The following is a 24,980-nucleotide window of genomic DNA, read 5'->3' as shown; positions in this document are numbered from 1 at the left end:
GCACCCAGGGCCTTCTCCAAGTACAACACAAGATGACTGCACCACCAGCCCACCCCTTTGCTCTGAACAGTTAGTGCAGACCACCCGGTTTGCACAGCGGTACAAGCTTAACGTCACAGAAATAACATTGTCATGCTGTGCTGCCATAGTTTCATCATTAATTTTACTAAAAGCGTGTTTTGGATTAATGATCCACCTTTGAAATATTTCGGAAAGCAGATCATGCAAACTTTGACCTCATGTACAGGATCAGTCACATACAATGAAGTTCAGCTTGCAGGCTGACTAAGGCTGGGTGACCGACAAATTGTCGATTTATCAGGATACGCAATCTGAACGGTTAGAAGATGAGAAGCTTCAATAAACTGTCGATATGGAACATTGTGGATAAATAAGGCAAAGACAGATCAGTGGTGTGTGGTTTAAATTCCGACATGCAACACACTGGTGCTGTTTACTACAAACCCTGCTGAAAACTTGTGCCAACTAAAACTGGAAATGCTGCCGTAGTTTCATTGTTAATCCGAAACATGCTTTTAGCAAAATTACCTCACTGTGTCAGTTAAAAATAATGGCCAATAGAACTACAGCGCCTCTGTAACCCGTCAGATAATGTTAACTCATTCTATACCTGACAAACCGCAAAATAGTAAGGAGGCTATAACATAAGGCCTTGGTAAGGGAGCAGGATCCAGACCTTGTACTAGACCTTCGTGATGCCTCCCCCCGTAAAGGCGGGTGGTCAGGGGGCTTACGGGACCACGATCCGGCCCTGCTGCAAGCCAGCGTTGTGGTACATATAGCTGTCGCCACTCAGTGTGCAGAGACTGCATGTTCCCAAGGTGCGTCGGGATTTCCAACAGATCCTCCTGCCGCCCCCCACTATATATCATGTATAAATATTATGTTTTATATATTTTATGTAAACGATTACTCTATTATTCATCAAAAATATTCGAATACTGATAGTCAATAGTGACAGCCGTAATTGTGATATGAAAATTTATACCGTTTGAAATTTCCAACACCAACTGTACAATATAATTAGTAACAACATAACGAAGATATTGTGGACATGTTCAGAAGCAGTATTAACAAGCATCATTTCATGCTTTCATAACGGTAATGGTGAACTGGTTAATCACCACTCATAAATGGCTTATTTCTGACCTTTGCTATATTTTTTCACCTCCTAGCTTGCTTAATTGCCCAGCCAGTCAGCAGTAATTAACAGGTCAAGGATTTCTAAATGAACGATAAACTTACAGAAGGATGCTGTAAACCTTACTGTGGGTTTCAATCATTTGGAGACAGTTTTGTTCCAAGACATCAGACACTGACCAGATGGCTGTAAAAAAAATAATAAAAAAAACACACCATACAGAGACTGTTGCAGCAAAGGATAGTAACACATCTAATCTCTTCCATCTCCTGAGGCAGTACCACAGAGTAGGGAGTGGAACGCAATATTCTGTTAAAGGACTGAGAGGAAAACAAAAATCAAGTGTAGATGAAAGACCATAACATACAGCTAAACAATAACAGGAAAATACATCATTTCCAGTTCCACACCTCAGAATACAAAGAGCAGAAGATGTTGACATCACAAACTAAAACCACAGGGAGAAAAAAAATGCAGAAAATGTATGATGTTGTTTGTTCTAATGGATTTTCAAGAGAAAAATTTCTCAGGACGCAGCACTTCAGGGTATACAATGATCCAGAATAAACTTAAATGTTGGATGGATGGATATGTGCATCTCTAGCAGAAATGCTGTAGGACTGGAACCAAACATTATCGCACACAAGTCAGTATCAGTGAAGAGTCTACTTATCACTTGCAGCATCTCAGCATTTGGATATAGTGTTAAACACTAGCTGGTATTTATCTATAGCAGGTACCATATGCTATATAAAATATGTGGATAACCAACAAACAATTCTAACACATAGCAGAGTTTGTGCATTTAGGTATCTGACACAATCACACTCGTGCTATAATCATACAAAAAAAAAACTCAGACAGGGAATGGAAATATTGTATTATATCTCACAGAAATTTAAGTGAGTTTTTGAGCGAGTTCATTTACTAAGGTGCTTTTGTCAAAAATCGACACTGCACATTAAATTTGCTCATTTGAGAGTTCAAAATAGTTCATTTTTTTCCTTATAAGGTGACTGGTTTGATATTAAGACTGTGTTTCTGCAGTTCAAGTTCGACAATGAATATATTAATCAGGAACTAAAGGCCTTTTAAAAAGAACGGATCTAAAAGTTATACTGACCCATGCTGAGAATTTTTAACTCCGTATTACACTGGCATACGGAAAAAAAATAATTCATTGATCAATTTGGTGATTTATTATTTTCTTTTTCGGTCAGATAATCTACTAATTTTTTTAATAACCCAATAACCTAATAACACAAAGCTGATTACTCCATTAAAAAAAAAAACTAATACCAAACAGCAAACATTAAACACCATCAGAATGTCAGCATTTTATGATCTAACAAAGTGAGGCAAAGTATGCAAACTAAAAATCATTCCAAACAAAAATGATCAATTCCAGTTCAGATTAAAGGGCTCAAAGCAAAAGCAAATGCAGTTCAGGCAGCACTGAAACACACAATGAAAAAACTGGAAAAAACCAGTACTGATATCCAGTCGTATCAGATTTCAAGTTCAAGTAACAATGGAGATTTGAATCTGATTTTAATAACATACTTAATAATATCTGTTTAGCAATCCAGCATGAGTGCAAAGTATATGCAACACCTGAACAAAGCTTACAATATATCTGTATCAGCGGATATTAGTTAAAAAAAAGTAATCAGGATATAGGCATCGATTCAACGTGTCAATCTTAGCCAATATTGCCAGCAGAAATTTAAATTTGATCAGTTTTCAAATTCAGCAGTACCAGAACTAAAGCCACAATTACTAAAATAACGGAAATGATTGCACTGGACCATCTGCGATTTTCCGTTTTGGAGGATGAGGGATTTTGTTGGCTCATTCAATACTTACACGAGGTCTCAAACTCAAGTCAAGTCAAGTGGACCTTCGTCACACTGATCATATTCAGTACACTGCACACGGTGATACAAAATAATATTCCCCGTACTGCATACATACATACATACAGTACAGGGATAGACTGTTTGAGAGGGTGTGGGAGACATGCTAACAACATTCACACACAACGTACAAGTAAACACTGATGGAATGTTTCAAAAATGGATAAAGATGGAGCAGCAGAGTGGTATGCAGGAGGTAAAAGATAAATACAGGGAACAGTGGAATGACTGTGCAAATAGTAATAAAACACTGGCCAACGACATGTTTATAATTCATTATTAAATCATGCCCGCAGATCGATCTTTCGTTTTCCACATAATACAAAATGATGTAACATTATTCCACTAATCTGCGCTGCCGAGAACCCACCCCAAGCCCGGCAAATAGCTCAGAGGTTAGCTGGTTATCGGCAAGGGTATCAGCAAAATTAGACAAAAATATTATTGCAAGCATCAGTCAAAATTTCCACTACCGTGTTTTTCCCCCCTTAAAATATTCCCAGACATTTGACGTCTGTGGTCTTGGAAATAAAGAATCTCTTTTACCAGGCATTGTCATCTTTCCTTCTTCAAAGTCCGCAGTAACACAAACATATATAATGCTAAATAAAAATATTTACCTAATGAATTACGTCGATGCATCATCCCAGCATTAATATATTCTATTAAAACCTTACAAAATTCCATAACACCAAACATTACATTGTTATTATATTTTTTAATCCTAGTGTTTCATAATAGGATCTAAATAATGCTCGATATCATGTTACCAGTCCTAAACATTTGTACTTTTATTTTTGAATGGAAAGATCTGCAATGTTTTTTTATTTATTTTTCAGATGCTTTTGTCCAAAGCAAGGAGGGTCAGAGAGCAGGGTCAGTGTCCATGGAGCAGTTGGGGGTTTTCCTCAAGATTCCGTTTCAAAAACTTAAAAAAAATTGATCTTTTATCACAATAAATTATATCCATTAAAGGACATAATTCCATTCCAAGTGCAATTAAATTAACACAATTCACTATAAACAAATGCATGACATAGTACCCCAGTTGTACATTTGCTCCACATTTCGTGGGTGTTTGCCTGCTCCCCCAGTTTGCTCCCACAAGCTAAAGACATCCTTAAGGCTAATAGTCATCTCCGAGTCTCACAGTGCAATGGACTGCTATACCATCCAGGGTGAACTGCAGTCTTCTGCCCTATATTGCCTGGGACCAGCTGCAGGCCCCATGACAACGTCCAAGATTTGCTGTCACAGCGAGTCATTTACAAATCTTTTTGCCAATATAGTTATTTGTATAGAGATGGACACTGAATTGCTGAAAATAATCAAATACACATTTTTAATTAACATATTACAGATAAAATTAGTCAAAAAGCACAAAGTATGCATATAAAAACCAATGCTATGCAACGAAATTGAAAAAAATGACCATCTTTGAATGCATCCTTGTATTTCTGAAATAATCATTTAGACATGCTAACGTGCACTAAACACTATTCAAGACAGCCTTGAGAAAACATCCTTGATGTATCAATTAATTCATTATGTCAGTGACCTTCACGTCCTACTATTCATGCTGTGGCTACACAAGGAGGCGATTTACTGGATAATTTCATTTAAAGTGTCAAAAATGTAATTGGACACAAAAATGTCTGAGATCTGTTTCGGTATGTTGAGAAATCATCCATTTATATGGTCTTTAAATACAATACACGTAATATTTAAGATTATATAACTTGCTATTGTAATGTACGGAATAAGACATCGGGTATATAGAATTAGCCTGACATTGGAGACAAACCGACGAAGTCTTATGTCTTGGGTCTCCAGTGTAAAAGATTATGTACTGAAATACAAAAGTCTCACCCTGAGAGTTGATGCTTCAACTGCCCTCCTTTCCATCCACCACCACCCTCCATTTTTAATAACTACTTATTCACTTCGCATTTTTTCCCACATACAGCCCTGATTGTTATACAGCACCCTAACATCACAATTGCAAGAGGCATATAGTAAAATTTCCTATGAAAGCAAAATTCACGCGTCACACCGGGAATTAATTTAATATCAGAAAATACTTCTCCCCCGCGTCCATGTCCAAATATAAAACGTGTCACTTGTGGCATCTCCGCATTTGGATATGGTGTTAAACACATGTAATGTCCGATCTGTTTATGAAATGCAAGAAACGTCTATCTACAGTTTACTCGGGATGATTTAAGTGGAATCCAACGTATGTACTCTTTTTTGGATGAGATTTGACCTTGTGGGCTGCGCTTGCCTTCACCAAAAGGCCACCTAATACATTTCCTCACTCTCCATCCACAGATCCCTTGTCAGACGCGGCACCGGCTCCAGATACAGTATTTACTAGCGGCGATCACACGTGTATTTAACGCCATCAGTACCAGAGAATACTGCTCTGTGCTTTAACCTACTAACCCAAATGCTCAAAACAAAACCACGCGGGATCTGTCATTTAATAAAGGAGCCACGAATACGACACGTGTTCTGACGTTTATCACCTAATCTTATGATGCATTTTTGCAATGTTTACATTTTGTATAGAGTGGACTGCATCCCACATCGCAGGCTAAGTTCCCGAATTGATTATTTTACAGGCAATACACGGAAATGCATGCCGTAACAACGCTGTTAAACGCCCAACATTCAAGTTGATAAAACGCGCCGAACAAAACTCTGGTTTCTTACCGGAGTACTTCCGGGATACCAACAGCGGAGGGGAGACGCCGGAACAGCAAATGTTATTCAGTACAGGCGGTTTCAAGTCGCCCTTAAAGGAGAATTACTGTAGAGCCGGCGAGGCCTTTCCATCATACGTGAAATCGGTAGGGGGGAGCAGTTTGTCACGGTGCACTTTACGCCTTTTATTTATGTTTTTCTCGAATGATACTTCTCTGCAATTAAAAGACAGCTGTAAACGATCGTTATTCGCTACCTGGTCGAGTAATACAAACGTGTCATTGCGTTTAATCTCCGGGGAAACCGGTTTATTTACCGCGGCGGCACCCGCTCCCCGTGCAATGGGACTCTCCAAAATTTATTCCCGGGAAGACTGACGTGCAGGGTCAAGAAACAGCTGTTGAAGTTAATGTTCCTCACTCCCGCTCTGCCTGAAATCGGTGCCCAGACAGTGCGAAATGGTTAGTTATATAATGCGATGTTTTCCGTGTTATTGGGCAATTGTTGATGGCGTTGACATGGGTGCCGTCACCAAAACTGTTGTTTTGAACCGGCTACAATATAGTAACACCTAAAACGTCCAACCAGCTTTGATTGCTTTAGAACTAAAAGACTGAAAATGTTTCAGCCTTTTTATTACTTTTTTGTGGTGTTTATACGTATGCTCTTATCTTTTAGTCTTTGGAAATACCAGGCGCAGGCTACCTATCTTTTTTTTTCTTTTCTCATGACCATTACAGAAAATGTATTAATAACTAATTTCTCTGACATTGGCTCTTGTATTTCAGGGCTTATTGTCTTCGCAGGTTGAACGACAAATTAAAACGAGTTTTGTTATTTTTAATAGCTTCTATCCAGTGTGTTTACCGAAGTTCATACTGTAGGCAACACTTACCGGAGATGGTTAACCTACAGGAATCAGTGCTATGAGTATCTGAATTTTAGGATCTGTTCCAAGTACATTTATATACCTGAAAATTAAAAACAGACAATTGCCTTTGAAAACAGAAAGTCTTTTAAAATTTGCATGTGTGGTAGTCCATAGTTTTAGTAGTCAGATAGTAACTGTAAAATGCATATTTCCAAGCATTTATCTTTTAATAGCTTATTCTGGTCAAGGACGAGGAGGATGGAGATTGTCCAGGACGGCAAAGGGCAAAAAACATATTTTTTGATGTATAATATTCTAGGAGTACATCCCTTTTCCGATATTATTTCGGCATATGACATTTAAGTTGAAAATTTCCTGTTGTTTTTGTAGTTTTCTTTAGACGGTGTTTTACCTAAAATCACACTAAATTAGAGAATTAAGCCCTCTTTGAAAAAGGTTGGATGCTTCAGAATATGGAAGACCATACACTGGAAAATGTCATTCATTCTGACTAAATCAAGAAAGAGTTACATGAAAAGTCTTTGGATTTTGTGAACTATGTATTAAGTATGCAATGTATGTCAAATGAAGAGTGAGTGCTTTAAAAGAAGATTGAAGGGAGAGCTTAAAGCGTATTAGCTTCAGTTGACCAAATGTAGTAATATACATGAATAATAGCTTTCTTACATATGTAAGATACATTTATACAGACGCTCCTCTACTTACGAATGACTTGCGTTCCGAACGGCCGTTCGTAAATTGAAATGTTCGTAAGTCGTTATTCAACATCATTTTAAGGGTTTACGCAAGTACAAAGATCTAGTATGCTGGGAGTTGCACGCTACACTGCTGCATGGTGGGAGTAGTGGCCAGAAGTCGTACTAGGCGGAATTGGCGCACATAAAAAACAATTGATGTTGCGGACAGGAAACGGGAGCCCAAGGAACACATTTTGGATTTACAGTCCTCTTCGTTCGTATGTCTGAAAGTTCATGAGTAGAGGAACGTTCTGTATAGCTTTCTGACTTTTTTACAGGTCTTATGCTAAGGGAGGAAGGTCCACAATGAATCCTCATGAGTTAATATTTAGATTTTTTTTTCTGTTTACTTCATACTGAACAGAATGATAACAATAGACCGCAACTCGTGGGTCATAGATTTTTACTGTCAATGAGAACCTTTCCACAAAAACAAGATAGTAGACCCTGGCTGTTCAGTTATTTAAAGGTCATTTTGGATGAATAGTTTTCCTACAAATGTTTCTATGAAACTGCACCTGATTCAGTATTCATTTCTGAAAGAGTGAGCAATGGAGCTTAAACTGTGTGCCAACATTCTGAAATACGCAATGTGATAAAGAAAGGATCTGCCGTGTATTGTTACAGTACTATCCTTAATTTAGTAAACTTTGTGTAAGGGGCTTGTGAATGAAGAGTATGTTCATTGAAAAGTCCAAAGCTAATTCCAGAGTCAAATAAAAAGTATTTAACAGACAGTCTGTGTTAAATCACCACATGATTGTTGGTAATTGATGCAGTGTGGGTATTACATTGTCACATTTTTTTTTCTAATAAAAAATAAACAACTTATGCATTTCAGTTGAGCACTGAGCATTGTTGGCCAGTTGCAATATAGCCTAAGAATACTCTCAAGTCATAACTGTCAGGGTGCGCGGTTAAGCGGGTAAGCGCACGGGCAGGCAACAAGCAGGAAGCAAGCAAGGAGGCGAAATACGGGGATTTAATAGGGTACGGGGACCAGGAAACATAAACTCACAATACCTAAAATCAATGACCGACAAAAACTAAGCCAAGACATGGACTGAAATAGAGAAGACTGGGCGAAAATAATCGGACACAGCTGGGCAAGATCAGGGAAGCACACGTGGAAAATCAGGGGGCGTGGCACACACGAGGATCGGACGAGCCGGGCATGACAATAACGAGTAACAAAAGGACTTTAAAACACTGTTTATTTAGTTTGTGATGCAAACCTCAGGAGCTTCAAATGCTGAAGAATAATTTCTATTCTATTTTAAATAGGAATTTAAAATAATTGTGACTCTTCTGAGCATCTAGGCGTCCTTAATTAGGTGTCCTGAGGATTTAAATTGCACTCGGACAAGTGCGTGATGGAATCAGACGGAACACCATTGGTGAAAATAAAAGAGACTTTTTATTAGCAGTTAAGCTACCCATATACTCAAGCAAAAACTGTACGTACAGTGTTATAATTTGCACATGTTACAAACACGCCTCCATTTTGGATTGATAAAATTAGGTAAAATTATATCATGAATTGACTTCTGAGTAATCCATCTATTCTTCTAAATTCTTGCCCTGATCAGGGTAGCAAGGAACTTAATTATGATTTCATTTATTTTTTAGCATGATTTTTTAAAATGCCAACTGTCATTATTGTAAAGAACACTTCACGATGGTTTAAACTCTGCCATATTTATATCCATTCATCCATTTTCCAAACCGCTTATCCTACTGGATCGCGGGGGGTCCGGAGCCTATCCCGGAAGCAATGGGCACGAGGCAGGGAACAACCCAGGAAGGGGGGCCAGCCCATCGCAGGCCATATTTATATTTATTATATTTATATTCATGCACCACAGTTGAAGGGCAAAGTGCAATTATTACAGGTAGCATAAATTACATGGTTGACTTAATAGTGCAGAATGCTTCACACAGGTGTACAGCAGGCCTGTAGCCAGAAATATATATATATATATATATATATATATATATATATATATATAAATGGTTCTGGCAACCATACCAATAGGTCTGTTTTGGTGCAATCTTACCAGTCAGAGGCGGGAAATTCAAACTCGTAATTTTACTGCCTGACTACACGTCTGATGTGCAGATATCTCATGTCAGGCATATCGATTTCCAAGAGGCAGATAACTGGTGGTTGGGAGGAGTCCTGGCTAGGCTTACATGGATTTGTGGTAATAACATATATACTGTGGTATTTGCTAGATGGTATGAATAATTAGATAGCTCCAACCTAAGGCTTTGCTGGGGAGGGCGGTGTTGGGGTGTAGGCAGTTGAATTTTCCGTCCAGCAAGGTTTGTCAACTGTGCAACTGTGAGGGGGGGGGGGGGGGTTTGGACGGTTAGATTTATCAGCTGAGTTTGGTGGGGTTGCGATGGTAAACGTCTTGCCAGCTAATTTTACTGTTATTGAATAGCAGAACGACAGATTTCCAGGACATTGCACATTTTTTTGCGGATGACATTCAGGAAAGTTGGGACTGTCAAAGAAATAACACCATTTGAAAATCTGTTTGAAGATTTCAGTGTCAGTAATGAACGAAGTTGCTTTGTAATGAGTAAACTGCAGGGGAATAACCATTTACTTTAGGATTAATCGTTACAGTATATAGGGGAGAGTTCTCTACAAGTTGCCTTATTCCAAGTTTAAAATGAACTCCTATATTTGCAGTAGCATTTACATACTTATCTGATGTTTTTACAAATGAGATTTACTTTATATTTGCTCATTTACGCAGCCAGCTATTTTACTAGAACTATTTGGATAAAGTATTTTGCTCAATAGTACTACAAAAGGGCTTCTCCAGGGACTTGAACCAGCAACCTCTTTTGTAACAGTACTATAAGTGAGACATCTGTATGAGCTGTAGTCAGTTATGTTTAGAATCAACTCTTATTACCCCGCATGAGATCTCAATACCCTCCGCTGACACTCTCATGCTGGCTAGACATTGATTGAACTAACTATGGTATCTGAGCTTTGAGCCGATTCCAAGTCCCCTGCCAGGCTCAGACACTATAGTCTATTCATTGTCTCCTAAACCAGTCACTACATGTGCTACTGTATTAATTTCAGATTTTGTGTTCAAATTAAAAAAATAATTCATGATGTCAACAGTAACCTTGCTGCTTGAACAACAGTTGTCGTTCTTTGAAAGCATATGAAAAGCAATCGAACTGCTGTATATGAGATTTATTTAAGACACTCTTCACTAGCATAGAGAAATGAAGTCGAATCACAGTTTCAGACATAAACTGGACCGCGGTTTTCTTTTCGGCGTATTCATGACAGGGACGTACAGTCAGTGAAACAGGAAACATGTCAGTGCTTGAAAAACAAACAAAACACATCGAAAGATAAAAACAAATGCAGTATTGTCTCACAACAATTAAGTTCTGTAGCCAAGCCTTACATCAGTTGCATGCAAAAATATATTGCAGCAACGAATGTCTACTTAAAGCAACAGTACTGAAATATGATACTTAAAGAACTGTGGAATTTAAATGTTTGTTTCAATGGTCGAAATATGTTAATGATCTGAATTGCATAGTAAACCTACATTTGACAGAGATCTATGATAATATTATTTACATGACAGAAAGTGGCCTGTACAGTGATAGTGACCAACAATACAGTAATGATGAGAATATCAACACCTGAGTGTATTTAGCAACTCAACTAGATCCATTAGCGTTTTATTTATTCAGTTATAAAAATGACAATTGTTCATAGTTTTGCAGGTAGCAGTATCATGAAGTAAAGTTTTGCTAGGCCGGCATATAAGGCAGTGTTTTCGTCCTGATGTACTGCCGCTTTGTGACCTAGCTCCCACTTTGAAATCGCTACTCATTTTGTTGTGGCAGGTCACCTCCGTTGCACTGAGCTGGAGCACTAGATAGTGAGAGAGGCACTATAAGAAACTGCTTGCTTGCTGACACTTTCTCTCTCTCTTTCACTCTCTGTAGGCTACAGCCACTGCTTCTCTAATAGTTGTCTTTGTCACCCTGGTGTAATTTAGGGAGAGATGTTGTGAAATATTGAGTTGTTAAAATCTTTGTAGATGTGCAATATGTAAATATGTATTTCATTTGATTTTTCATTGGTTTATTTCTGACTTGGCATCGTGGCCAGTTGCCTTCATCAGTGTCTCAGATCCACTTGCTTGCTATATATACTTGCTTGCCGAACTTCCTCATAGCAAATAGAAGGGGAGGGGATATTGTAAGATATATCAAACCTTCTTAGGCCTTTGTCAGTTCAAAATGAAGACCAAGAACCCTCAGTGTATTGTGAAGATATTTCTTCAACGTGCATGTTGTGCACTTATAATTGTTACAGAACTCAGGTAGTAAGTCATTTATCACCGGATGCAGAAGAATGAAACACTGCATAATTAATATATATCGTTATATCACTACAAAACTGGCCCTGCCTTGTGCCCATAGCCCCCGAGATGTGTCTGCACCCCCGCGACCCTGAATAGGACAAGCAGGTGCAGAAGATGAATGGGCAGATAGACAGATGGACGGACGGACAGACGCAGTACAAAACTGGATTATATGCTAACCCCAAGAGCAACACCAGTACACTAAGTGTATAATAATGAGAAAATCTAATACAAAGAGTAAAGGCACTGTCCCTGTTAAATATTATTCATTATTATTAATTTATAAATGAAACAGATTTCGTAAATGTTTAGCTTTGAGGACTTAAGAGCTCATATAGAGCAGTGGCAGTGATTAAGCCTTATCTGACAGACATTCCAGACCTGAATGTTCTTGGATATCAACTCTTGTCGACCCATCCATTCTAGCCTATGAATGTACTGCCGTACTTGTTGCCGTACTTGCTAGGTGTGTCACTCTGAATTAGACCTTCTGCTAGGGGAATAAGATGATAATGTAAATGTACATACCTCCTGGCTCTAGGCCCTGCGTGAACTATGGAGATGTGTCACACAGAAGTGTGTGTGTCATCTCGCAAATGAGATGGATGTAACTCTGCATGTTTGCCCCAGTTTGATCAATGAAGACATGCCACGGTTTGGCAGAGAGAGCGACAGGTACACTGGGGATTACATTAACCCCACACTATGAGAGGACGTCAGCCCTGACTGATTGCAGCTGCCTCGTTCAAGATGGAGGAAAATAACCAGATCTGTCTAACAGTCCCTAGTGGGCTGAAGATAACAAGTGATCCTCTGCCATGCTTTACCAGAAAGTATGTTCTGAAGCTGTGGGAATGTATATTCCAATAGAGAATAGCTGAGTGATACATTAAGTTAATCCCACTTTAGTGTACATTATAAATTACAAAGTATTGTGTTTGTTAACCCATTGTTGATGGGATATTCAGGTAAGATGTTTATGTTTACAATAATCGTGATTATAGTTGGACAGTTGGAATCGCTCCCTGATACGCTTAATTCCTAGATGATACCCCCATTTCTGCAACAGTGTGAAGGACATTAAATAAGTGAAGAAAACAATAAATGTTTTTGGGGGTATTTCCAGAGCTCTTGTCTGATTGACAAACACAATGGCAGGAAGTGCTGCTTCACACACCAAGCTATTGACTTTGGAATGGCTCAAGCACTGGGGGGGGAAGCTATACTCATACCCCTATATATATTATTACAATGACATATTACTCTATAATTAAGATTATTGCTATACAGTAAAGATTGCAAGGTAGAACACGGCTTGGGAAGGAGCCCATTATCTCTGGGTACTCACACACTAGTGCAAACTAGAGTCACAAACTTTCTGTGATGGTGTCTTTGTTCTGCCAGGGAAGACATTCACACTGAGTGGAGTTTGAGCTGAGGGTGAATTTGAACCCACAACACTGGAGCTGTGCAGTTACAGGTCTAAGGCACCAACTGGCAGAGTGACAGAACCACAATCCTTCTCTATGTTTGGTTGCTTCCCTCCAGCCTAACTGTCAACCATCATCCTGTGGGTGGTTTTAACTGGGAAGCCTGGGAAATCTGCCCTATACGGAATTCATAAGGTACCATGGGCTACTGTGACATATTTACTTCATATGTGCACTGTACCAAATTCCATTAACATTTTACCTGATTTTCAGGTGTTTAAAAAAAGGTTGAAACCAACCACAGTATTCAGCCCTGCTATAACGTTAAGGGAGTTTCTAATAAGGATTGCATGGACTCTGCCCCCACAATGACCAGCACATGCAACACCACATTGAAAAAGAGTAATTGTGATGGTTACTGGGTCCTTGGGGTCTCATTCCAAAACTGAAACTCCAGCATTAAAATAGAACAATGTCTAGTCCCACAAGATAACTTTCCTTAAACCAGGGGAGAGTCGATCACTCTGTTCTGTGCTTCTTCTGCAAGTAGGTCAGTTTTTGACTGTTATATAAGCATAACATCACTGCTACACTTTGCGCCCCAGGAACACATAACGGAAATCACCTCGATTGACAGTTTTGCCATTATTTATCACTAAATTTCGCAGGCTGTACAATCAAAAACCTTACAGAGAATTATTTGCAAGGTAATATAAGCCACAATCACGCCAACAAATAATTTCATAAACAGCATTCAAAATGTTTCTCATGATCATCAACAACAAATCACTTCCTTAGAAATGTACCTTTTTGATGTAATCTTTCGATTCAAAAGGTCCTTACGTAAATTATTAGAATATCGTACATTCATTTTAGCTGCTGATTATAGCACTCGACCTCAGCTACATTCATATACCTGTTAGGCATTTAACTGCATGTCATACTGAAATGTTCATTTACCCACTGTTTTTGAATCTCAGTTTTCAACAGTCTGTCACATTGATATAAAAGACGTGCATTTTCGATCACTAAAAAGAGTTGCCCGTTTCACCTATGTATGTTGCCAGCTATATAAATATTTACAGGATAGCTCAGTAGTCAGAGCCAGTCAGCCCTTCTTCTGAGGGGGGTGGTAACCTAGAATAACCAACTGCACCCCCCCTCCCCCGGCAAGCTTACCTAGGGCACCACATTGGCTTTGACCGGCACTGTCTATAGTCATGATTAAAACGTTCATCCATCCATTCTTATGAGTGCCTATCTAGTGCAGGGTTATAGTGAGTCTGACATCTATCCCAAGAAGCAAGGGGACATGAGACACTCAGGATAGAGCGACAGTCCATCACAGGGCACAAACTATGTGAACCTTAGAAACACCAATTCTTCAAGTTCAATTCTTTGGACGGCAAGATGAAAACAGGGCACGCTCAGAAACGTCACATGGACACAGTGACAGTATGAAAACTCTTGAAACATAAAAGGGATTGGAACTGAATCCACAATCCTACAAGTGGGAGACCATAGTCCTACTTAGTTCATGACGTTTATACATAGCGACATTTCTGTGCTTGGTTGTTTAATTTCTTATGAAAGTGAGTTGTATGAAACCTTACTGAAAAGAAAATCACTTACACTATATGAATTCAAAATAGCATGTAATAAGACACATCCCATGCAGTGCATACTGCCTGGAATAGGATCCATGCCCCCCTGCAATTCTGACCTGGATAAGTGGTTATAAGATGGTTTTATAGATACATATAACAATATAGAGTTAGACAGCTAATATAACCTGGCAAATAAATATAAAATGGCATTATGGTGCTGACAAGCACCAAAGCTAAACAGCTGGATGTAATTGTGGGCTTGATTTTGCGGTGGAAGACAATTTCAAAAAGACAGACTAGAAGATTCAAAATGTCTCATGATGTTGACTACACATCAAAGAATGGATAACCAAGGATAACAAAAAACAACACTCAGGCAGCATCCCCTCATGATACAAGGATTATGGTCTGCAGTCTGCTCTTGGGAGTTTGTGTGGTCTCCCCGTGTTTACGTCTCTCTCTTCTCTGTCCCACAGTTTCCTCCAAAGTCATGTCATTCTGGTAAATTGGCAGCTCTGTGTTGAAGTTAATATTTAATATTGTAGGGATAAAGGGGGCGGCAAGGTGGTGCAGTGGTTAGCACTGTTGCCTCACACCTCTGGGACCCGGGTTCGAGTCTCCGCCTGGGTTACATGTGTGTGGAGTTTGTATGTTCTCCCCATGTTGTCGTGGGGTTTCCTCCGGGTACTCTGGTTTCCCCCCACAGTCCAAAAACATGCTGAGGCTAATCGGAGTTGCTAAATTGCCCGTAGGTGTGCATGTGTGAGTGAATGGTGTGTGAGTGTGCCCTGCGATGGGCTGGCCCCCCATCCTGGGTTGTTCCCTGCCTCATGCCCATTGCTTCCGGGATAGGCTCCGGACCCCCCGCTACCCAGTAGGATAAGCGGTTTGGAAAATGGATGGATGGATAAACAATATTGCTGGCCAGGGTGTTCCCTGACTTCCTCACTATACTAATTATAGACAGTCTAAATGGTTTTGACTCATAAATTTAAATACTGTACAATGATTCCACTCCACACCCAGAAAACTCACATTAATAGCATCCTCCAAAAATATCTAAATAAAAACAGCAGGATTGTTTACCATTAAAACAGATATAAAGCTAAATGCCACAAGATATTTTAAATTATCAGGGTAAATATTTTTTTTCCTTTGTTTCGGGAAATTAATCCCGACTAAATGACACATGCATGGTTTGCTGTTTGAGAGTTTGTCATTTCAGAGCTTTGCAGGGTAATATACTGAGAGCATCTTTCTCCTGGTGTGATTTGAGCCATGGAATTTTGTAGTGATGCTAGAAATGGTGCAATCCTGATTCCATTGCCTTCTGAAGTCCTGTAGCCTCCCAGACGGTCAGCAAAACCTACATCTGGAGAGAACCACAACTGCCTTGCTTTGTTGCTATCACTTGGCCTGCAAATGTATGAAAAGACTGCTTCAACCACTGAATCTTTCTAAAACAAGGCTTGCGGATCCTTTACCAACATTCTGCCGACAGTAATTATTGCCAGTTATCATTAAGCAGTCCACTTACAAAAATTATCACTAAAATATATATTTAAGCTTGTACTGTTTCCCTGAGTCTTTTGAAGTTCAACATCATTATGCACACATAAATCCACTCCAACTTTGCTAGCTCGCAGCGCTGTCTGTGTGTCAGTGGAGGGTGTGATTGTCTATGAGAGGAACAGCCAGTTGTTTAAAATCCTTCTGACGGTTTCAAATTCCCCTTCGCGCTGGGGGAGGAGGCGAGCGACAGGAGAAAAGGAGGGTGTGTGTGTGTGTGTGTGTTTAGGAGAGAGATCGCAGGCGGCGCGCTTTCCTAGCTGGCTCAGCACAGGCAGCCAGAATGAAAAAGATAGAAGGAAAGGAGAAGGAGGGGTTAGTGCTGCGGGAAGGGGAGGCTGGGGTTTGTTGCTTGAATGGGCGGGGCGAAGCAGCCGTCAATCATGGTGGTTAGCACAGAGGATGGGCGTATCCTAACGGCGGGACGTCCAATGGGAGGCGACGCTCCTTCTGTCGCCATGGTGACGGGGTTGTGCCCGGGGAGGCTGTGATGGGTTGACAGGTGCGTGACAGTCGGAGCTCTCTGCAAGCATGTACGCCAAAGGCAAGAGTAACAACGTACCGTCCGACAGCCAAGCCAGAGAAAAGTAAGTTTTATTTATGGCGCTAATTCGCTATTAAGAAGGTGCATGAGTGCTGAGGCGGGCAGAGGCGTATCTGCGGTGGATGGACGAGGTGCTGATAGCATAACGGCAGCGGTGTGCCGCTGGGCTGCCTTACAAACTTGTTATTGTCAGTTGTCAGTAGTGGGGAAGGACAGGCACATAGAGACAGCTAACTTGACCAGATATGTGCTGAAGCCGAGTGGATTTCGTGATAATGATCAAAAAGAGACGAGGCGCCCTGTGCTGTTGTAGGTTTGCAATGAACTGAGGCTGAATTGTTTTGTAGCTGAACTGTAACTGATATTATTTAGAGGTAGCTATAGTTAGCCAGATAGCTGTCGGATGGGTCAGTATCGACTGGCTAACGAGCCGTCAGATCGTCAAATGCCCGGAGCTACATTTAATAACTGGAGATTTAACAGAACAATGTCGTAGTTAAGGTATTTGGAAGTTATTGTTCATTTGTGTTTTAAAGGAAGGAGCGTCTCGATGAGAGCTTGAACTTTTCCCTGTTATCATGCAAAGGTGAATCATCTTCTAAAGATAATGTTTTGCTCATCCACGGCCAGTTCAGTTATCTGACCTTAATTGAACGTTCTGTGGTTAAGAATGAAAGGTTCACGGAATCGGTAGATAATACACATTCGCGTACATGCACGTTGTATATACAGATAGATGTGTACGCTTTTCGTATTAAACATTTTAGTATAGTTGCCATCAGACTAGCAGTGCAGCAAAGGTTGCACATGTTTTTGTTTTTGTTGATATTGGGATTGGAAACTTTGATATTATTTAGTCACTTTAAGAAACAGAACAAATGTATTTGGAGGTGTGGATGTCCGGCTGAGTGACTACCAGCGGTTATTTTCTGGTCCATCTAAATAATATGGAAGCAAAATGTTAAACCAAAAGCAAGTGCCATCGGACTCGGTGCTTGGAGGGAAAGTTACGTCGGCTTACCGGTGTCCCTTCAGTGGGCCAGCTCGATCAGCAGCACAAGTTTTCTTTTCCTTTCTTTTGTGCATAATTGTGCAAATATCGAGGATTTCTTATTCTCTGGTTCTGGGTAATATATTACACAGTAGTATATATCTACTTATATACTTACTTATATATATATACTACTTCCTGGCTGTCTGTAACCGATTTTAAATGAATGTTGTTGGCATTGCAGTTGCCACAGTTTGCAATTTACAAATTAGCGTTATGAGGAAAGACGCACAGCAGTTCTGTAATATTGCACTGTTTCATTGATTAATTAATTACTACATGGAAATCGTGCGTTTTTATCATCGTCATTTTTAATTAAATTATAGCGTAAAGCTCATCCTCCTTATCATAGTTCTGAATGATGATTTGCATTTTGATTAGTTACAGAAGCAATGTGATAATAGTAATATTTCAATGTATAATTGAACTGTGCATTGAACACCAATACATATGTATGTCATACTGAGCAGTTTTTGCAGCTGTAGTAGTAATAGTTTGATGCTATTAGTATTTACGACACTAATCATTGACAGATTTTAGATGTATCGATGGATTTGATTGGCTAGTGGCTGAGAGCTCAGCTTCCGGAAGTGCGGCCGCGTTGGCGGAAGCCGCTCGGACAGTCCACAGGTATATCGCATAATAAAAGGCAAGCGGCGGCGGACACCCTGCCGGCGAGGCTGGGGGGGGCGGCTACAGTATGGCGGGCTGTGTGGTGGGTGTAGTGGGTGCGCATTTTCTATATGCACTTGTTGCTGTGTATGCTCGTGTTTCGCTCTAGTCCATTCCTTGCTTCTTCTAAGGCAGGTTAGTCTTCACCACTGAGGTGTGCTTGGGGTGTTGATCGTTGGGGGGGTCTACATTATCAGTTTTTTGTGATGCTCTGTTAGTCTTCCAGATAGGTGCGGCACCTCCTTCCCTATGGAATATCTCAATACATTTTAACTTCTTCCAAAAAGCTTCCTTGAATGTTTCTTGTTGGAATGGTATTGATGACCTTGCATCCGCTCATCCTCCGTTTTCCCACTAATCCACCTGAGGGTACTGATGAAGTTATGTTTTATTAATATAATACATTTAAGTAGATATTGCAGAGCTGCATAATAAACAAATTTGTTATGTTGCTATTACTTTAAATGTTAAGGGGGTGATTAAAATTGTTACACTGTGTAGGCAATATGTGTGAGTATACAGAAGTTTTTTTTCTTCTATTTCTCCCTCAGTATTTTTTAAGCTTGCATTTAGACCGTTATAAGGCGTTTTAGGAGGGTCATTGTGGCTTTGTTGATCAAATGAGACGAATGTTTAACTGCAGGAAGATCGAAAGTGAGAATGCACTGAGGCGCGAATGGGTATTTCTTGGTCGGCTACGCTCATTAGTACTGTAGAGACGTGTGAAACTCCTTTATGTATGCAACACAGCGAGGCTCCAACAGTAAAGTTTAAAAAAAAAATGCTGCTTCATTAATTTACATGGTAGAGCATTTGACCTCCAGGAAGAGCCCCACGGAGGGCGTCTTGTCTGGTCTGTCTAGCGAGCGTGGCCTCCCACATCGTTCACAGAGGGGGAACCCTCTTTCCAGCACAAAGCCCTTTTGGTTTTATTTGCTTGTTATGTGTAAAGTCATTAAGTATTTTATAGCTGTTTGCTGTCTGAGTTTGTTTGCTTCACATGTAATTACGGTTAGTATTGTTTGCATTGTTCAGATTTATATATTAGACGTATTTTTTGGCTGCAGCTAATTTCAGTGCGTTCTTCGAGTCGTTGACATTTCGCTAGAGGTTGATACAGAGACGGTATAGCTGTCCATGTTTCCAACATTAGTTGTCAGTGAGAGGAGGTGCATAGTGCTTTGTACTGATTTTGGCTATATTGCTAGTTGGAAAAAATGCTTAGAATACTCTTGACTCAGTAGCAAGGAATTATGGGTACACCATATTGGATTTGTAAGATCAGCAGAGTTAAAGAAGATGGTAACCCAAAGGTAGCAGGCGTATATCCTAGGAAGTACTTAACCTGAATTGCTATTATGAAGATCTCAGCTTTCTGACCACTGTGTTGCATGCATTAAAATGAGCTCAGCAACTATGTGTAAACTGATTTAAATGTACTTGCATGGTGAACATACTTAAGAGCAGCTGCCTTTTACTTTTGTAATCCAAAGTGGAGGAATGGGGGGGGGGTTCATTGTCATCATTGTGTCCTCCACAAGTGATGGAAAAACAAAAACAAAAGCACTGTTGCAGGAGAGCTGAATCATCGTTTAACGTTAACCTCTGTGTGTGGGATTGACCTTGGGAGTACAGCTCTCAGCAGGCGGACCAACTGGGTAAATCATCCGAGTCATCACTCCCCACTGGGCAGTATGGGGTCATGGGTTTCCGAACACAGCCGCTCCCTGTGACTAACGCAAAAGCAAAACATCCTTTCCCGAGCAGCGTTATGCTGGCCTTGGACTTCAATGACAGAGAGGCACAGGACACTCTGTGACCACATGAGTTCTGAACCTGGTCACCTTTAGGAGGTGGGCATTGGACTGCTCGTGCTGCTGAAGCAGAATGTCCCCAAGGTTACTACAGCCTGTTCTTGGGTGAAAGGTCCTAGGCAGGTAACCTGATGGACAAAGTACGTGTTGCTACTTAAGGCAGCAATTCAGCTTTTTTCTAATGTGACTATAATTTGTATAACTCCTAGATCAGGGTTTTTTAGCCTGTGTGTCTTGAGTTAAATGCTCTATAGCTCTGACTGGCTTACCTGACCTGGTGTACAACTGGCTTCGCAGACAGGCAGCTCTTTGTTTTTGTCAAACATGAGTCGTCTTTGAAAACCAGATGTACCAACTGTACTCTGTTGAGTGTAACATTGGAAATCCCACTGGATTGACCCTCTGTATTGTACTCAGCCAGGATAAAAAAATATTGTGTGATGTTTTATGTTGTTATATTTCACCACATTCATGTCCATGATCTGGTTAGACAGATTTTATTTATTTATTTCTAATACAAGTTGCTGTGGTTTTCGCATCTGGTCACCCTGCCCATTTTATATTGACTTATGTTGGATATAAAACTTTGACCACATGGGCAGGATTCAGCCCAGAGTTTCCTGCAACCCATTCTGCCTCTGTGTTCACGGTCTCGCTTGTTCCCGGAGGACCCGTAACAATAGCTGTAGACGAAGCTGCTTGTCATGCCCTGTCAGTGCTCCTTCCCAGACCGGTGCCATCGTCACCATGTCATCGCCTAGTTCACGCCTCATTGGTGTCCGTTTGCCTGTGGCCTTATGAAAGCACAGGAGAATGTCCTTGTGGCCAAAGTTTAAAGTGCGGAAGTCCCTGCTGCCAGGAAAGGGGAGCAGAACAAGTCACCTCAGGTTGGAAGTTTGGAAGGGTAGTACTTTTTAACTTTCGAGTTGAACAAAAAGACACACTGGTTCTTTTCCTTTGTTTTCATAGTGTTGCCTTACATGGCTGGTCGCGAGAGAGAAGTTGACCTCCATGCAGCCTGCTTGTACCCAACCACCCAGGTGCTTGGGGAGTGGAGCCTGAAAGGAGATGTTAGTCAGGCCTGGCAGGAACCAGGAGAACTTGCATCCACTGACACCACACAGGGCAAAGGTGGCACGGCTTGCTGGGAACATTTAGTTGCCAGCGGCCGCCGCTTTTACAGTTACAGACAATTATTGGAAGCTGCGTGAAGTAACAGCCGCTTGTTCATTTGGCAGAATCATCCAAACTTATCCAAGTATGTTTTTGGTGCAGGAGTCTCACATTTATGCATAAGCAATTCGTCGTCACCCTACACCCTAACGCAAGCTTCAGTCAGGCACCCTAAGCCGAAACACAATTCTAAGACCAGAAAGAGTTGGAATTTGCTGAATCCAGACTAAGGGCTGGGCAATTAACTGAAATAGTATCGAAGCTGACATTTGGAACCTCTCACTGACTTAATCTTGCTTATGTCAGTTAATTCGGTTATTACTTTCTCCAATGCGTACGTTCATGAACTGTCCCCCTATAAAAATACTCTGTTATCTTGAGTCATGTGCCTCTGCCCTGCCCAACGAACGTTAGTTCACGTTCACTCAAAGTGAAGCTGACAGCGTGGGTGACCTGAATGCAAACACCACACCAGTGAAGCAGCTCATACCTAAAATGAATGTCCTGTCCTTCGTTTGGGAAGATTATGGCTTCGGTGAAGAAGACACCAAACAAAGAAAACGAAAACGATACAGAAAAACAATTTCGGCCACTTTAGCACCAATAATTTCCTTAATCACCAGGGAGCTTGCTTTTTCCTTAGTTAAAACTAAAATTTGACCTTTTTCACAATATGTTTTCAATTTATGCTTTGATTTCAACTCTTCGAAGTTTTCAATAAATTGCCATAAATTGTTCGTCTGTGTGTTTAAAGAAATTGTTTTTAAATTACAAAGGTAAGATACACACTCCTTCATTTGAAAAAATATTGCAGCTTTTAATTGTTTAGCGTATTTACTGTGCAATGTCAGAAAACCGAAGGCAGTGTAACAAAAAAAATAACACATCTGTTCATTAATTGTAATCGAGCTAGAAGTATGAAATAATTGTGATATTGATTTGCGCAGCCCTATCTGGATACAGCTTTGTAATGTTTTTCGTTCGGTTTAGTACTGTTTATGCACTTTGTTGTCGTCGTGCAAGGTAGCTCCATAAATGATACTTTACGGTATGATGGATTTGAAAAAAGGGCAGTATTAGACACTTCTATCTGAAGAATAGATTTCTTATGTTCTTGTAGCATAGGCATCAGCCAAGTTTGTCTTGAAGAGAGAGCTTCTCTCGGGGAGGTGGAGAACAGGCCTAGCAGGAGGCCAGTGCAGCCTCTACCCAGGGTGCCAGGGCTATCCGATGACACAGGAGCCATAAAACAATCGACTGCCCCAGAGGCTCCCAAGGCCTTTATCACACACTTAAAGGACAGGTACTGGGCGAGTGTTTATCATTCAGGGAGGTGGATGGGAGTTACCAACAAGGGTGATGCGTAGGAGGCTACCGGAACTTTATTAGATTTGCCTCTTCTCCTCTTGGGCGGCTTTGGGGCCTTTGGCTTGTGCCTCAGCCTGACACCCCATGTCCCTCTAACCCAGAAACTCCTCAGTACTGCTCTCTGAACATGAGTTCCACCTTGCATTGGGCTCCCTATGGATTTCTTTCTTTATGTTGATATCGAAACACAGCTATAAGTTAATTTTAATTTTCAGGTATTATAGAACTCACAAGTTATGTATTACTATATTACTCAGGTAAAATACTTTGTAGTCAATTCTGTCTATTTTCGCAAATTAACCTTGGCAGACACACGCACAAAAAGTTTTTGCACACAGTGAGATTGTCCACATTTGTGTGTCACTTAACATTTACTAACAATACACGCAGTATTCTTTTAACCTCTAGCAGTAACTATAACTAAACTATAACAGCAGAGAAGATCTGAGACATTCTTTCTACAAGGACATTAAATACTCATCTGTTTCATGGGATGAAGCAGTTAACTAGTACATTTAAAGTTAAAGGGCAGCCTAGAATGTGACTCTGCCATCACCACACAACCAGTTAATAGGAGGACAGACATGCACTGTTACATACTCTTTCCATGTTATAAAGGAAACTTGTTTATAAAAGAAACTTGTTTTATTTGACTTATATTTTCATTTATAGTTGTTCACTCAACTTTCCAATGCTTAACAAGAATAAAAATCTGCAATTTATGAGATAAATGTGCTAAAATCCCTTTGGTGTGCGAAAACTTTTGACTGGTTTGTGTGTGTGTGTGTGTGTGTGTGTGTGTATATATGTATATGTATATATATGTATATATATATATATATATATATATATATATATATATATATATATATATATATATATATATATATATATAAATAAAATGTGTGTATGAACATTCTGTCTTAAGGCATGTATATTGGCCAGTGTTACACAAAGCTATTTTGTAGATTGGCCTTTGAATGTTTTAGGTGACATCAAAGAACATACTGGCACTTCTACAAGATATTTGAAACACATACTTGCAGCACAGAAATGTGATAGCTGACGTGAAAAATGCTTAATGGACAGTGGTTTCTCAGTATCGACGTTCAGACTGCGGTGCGTTGAGCTGATACGTGCTTTTGACTGGGGCAGTGATACGTTTATGGAGAAGAATGTAATGAAAATAAACATTTACATCCACAGAAGTCAAAGTCATCATGGATGTATGGAGGCTCCTTTGACAGCAAAACGGGGCCCGTTGTGTATTTCAGGCCAGATAGCACAGCATTCTGCATCTGCTGCTGGCAGCAGGTTGAGACCATCGCGGTTTTGGGAGGAAACAACGTTTTAACCGACAATTGCAGCAAATGCTCAATATCTCATGCCTGTAACGAGGGGGTGTTCTAAGAGACATGTTTCTTATGAATTCTGGTGGCAAATTGGTCACATTGGTGGAAAAGCTGGGTTTTGTTGGAGTCTACAAGAAAGAAAGATATCATCAGAATGTAGTGTGATTATTCATTGTATTTAAGTGCACAAACACTGTATCGTTACAGTTTTATACGTAACAGTACTTTTGTCATCGAAATACTTTCTAACTACTCTGTCAATCAAATCACCTTTTATGATAATTTTCTCCTGGGATCAATAAAGTTAATCTTGCGTAGTATTCAGTGCAATTGTGAAAAGAAGGTAGCGAAAACATCTAACTTCAGTTTGTATTATCCAGTCAGCTAATGTGGACGGCTGGTCAGCCCTGCAAAATTTATAAAATAGCCTCTGTTGTAACTCCGCATTTATTTTCTAAATGAGATTGTGTCTGTCGCTTGAATGTATGCGCGTCATTTCGCGTGCCTTCTCCAGAGGGCCCTTGGTGGTAGTGTGGAGACTGGTGTGGGGAAGCTCTCTAATATTTCAC

General features: G+C 40.2%; 2 protein-coding genes across 4 annotated transcripts in view; one reads left to right on the top strand and one right to left on the bottom strand.

The window, feature by feature from the left end:
• Positions 1-5,942, bottom strand: part of atg10 (ATG10 autophagy related 10 homolog (S. cerevisiae)) — a 40,117-nt gene extending 34,175 nt beyond the window's left edge. Inside the window, exon 1 of one of the 2 annotated variants that reach the window (XM_049019275.1) lies at positions 5,794-5,942. The gene's annotated coding sequence lies outside the window, so the exon portion shown is untranslated. The remainder of the gene's footprint in view (positions 1-5,793) is intronic. The other variant, XM_049019277.1, reaches the window with a different exon arrangement.
• Positions 5,943-16,818: 10,876 nt separating this feature from the next.
• The window catches only part of ssbp2b (single stranded DNA binding protein 2b), a 90,580-nt gene continuing 82,418 nt past the window's right edge, over positions 16,819-24,980 (top strand). Inside the window, exon 1 of one of the 2 annotated variants that reach the window (XM_049019266.1) lies at positions 16,819-17,024. In XM_049019266.1, coding sequence (XP_048875223.1) covers positions 16,969-17,024 — 56 coding nt within the window. In that variant the 5' untranslated portion in view covers positions 16,819-16,968. The remainder of the gene's footprint in view (positions 17,025-24,980) is intronic. The other variant, XM_049019267.1, reaches the window with a different exon arrangement.

This window comes from Brienomyrus brachyistius, chromosome 7, assembly GCF_023856365.1.
Source record: "Brienomyrus brachyistius isolate T26 chromosome 7, BBRACH_0.4, whole genome shotgun sequence".
NCBI classification, from domain to species: domain Eukaryota; kingdom Metazoa; phylum Chordata; class Actinopteri; order Osteoglossiformes; family Mormyridae; genus Brienomyrus; species Brienomyrus brachyistius.
This window is presented reverse-complemented; position numbering and strand designations above follow the sequence as displayed.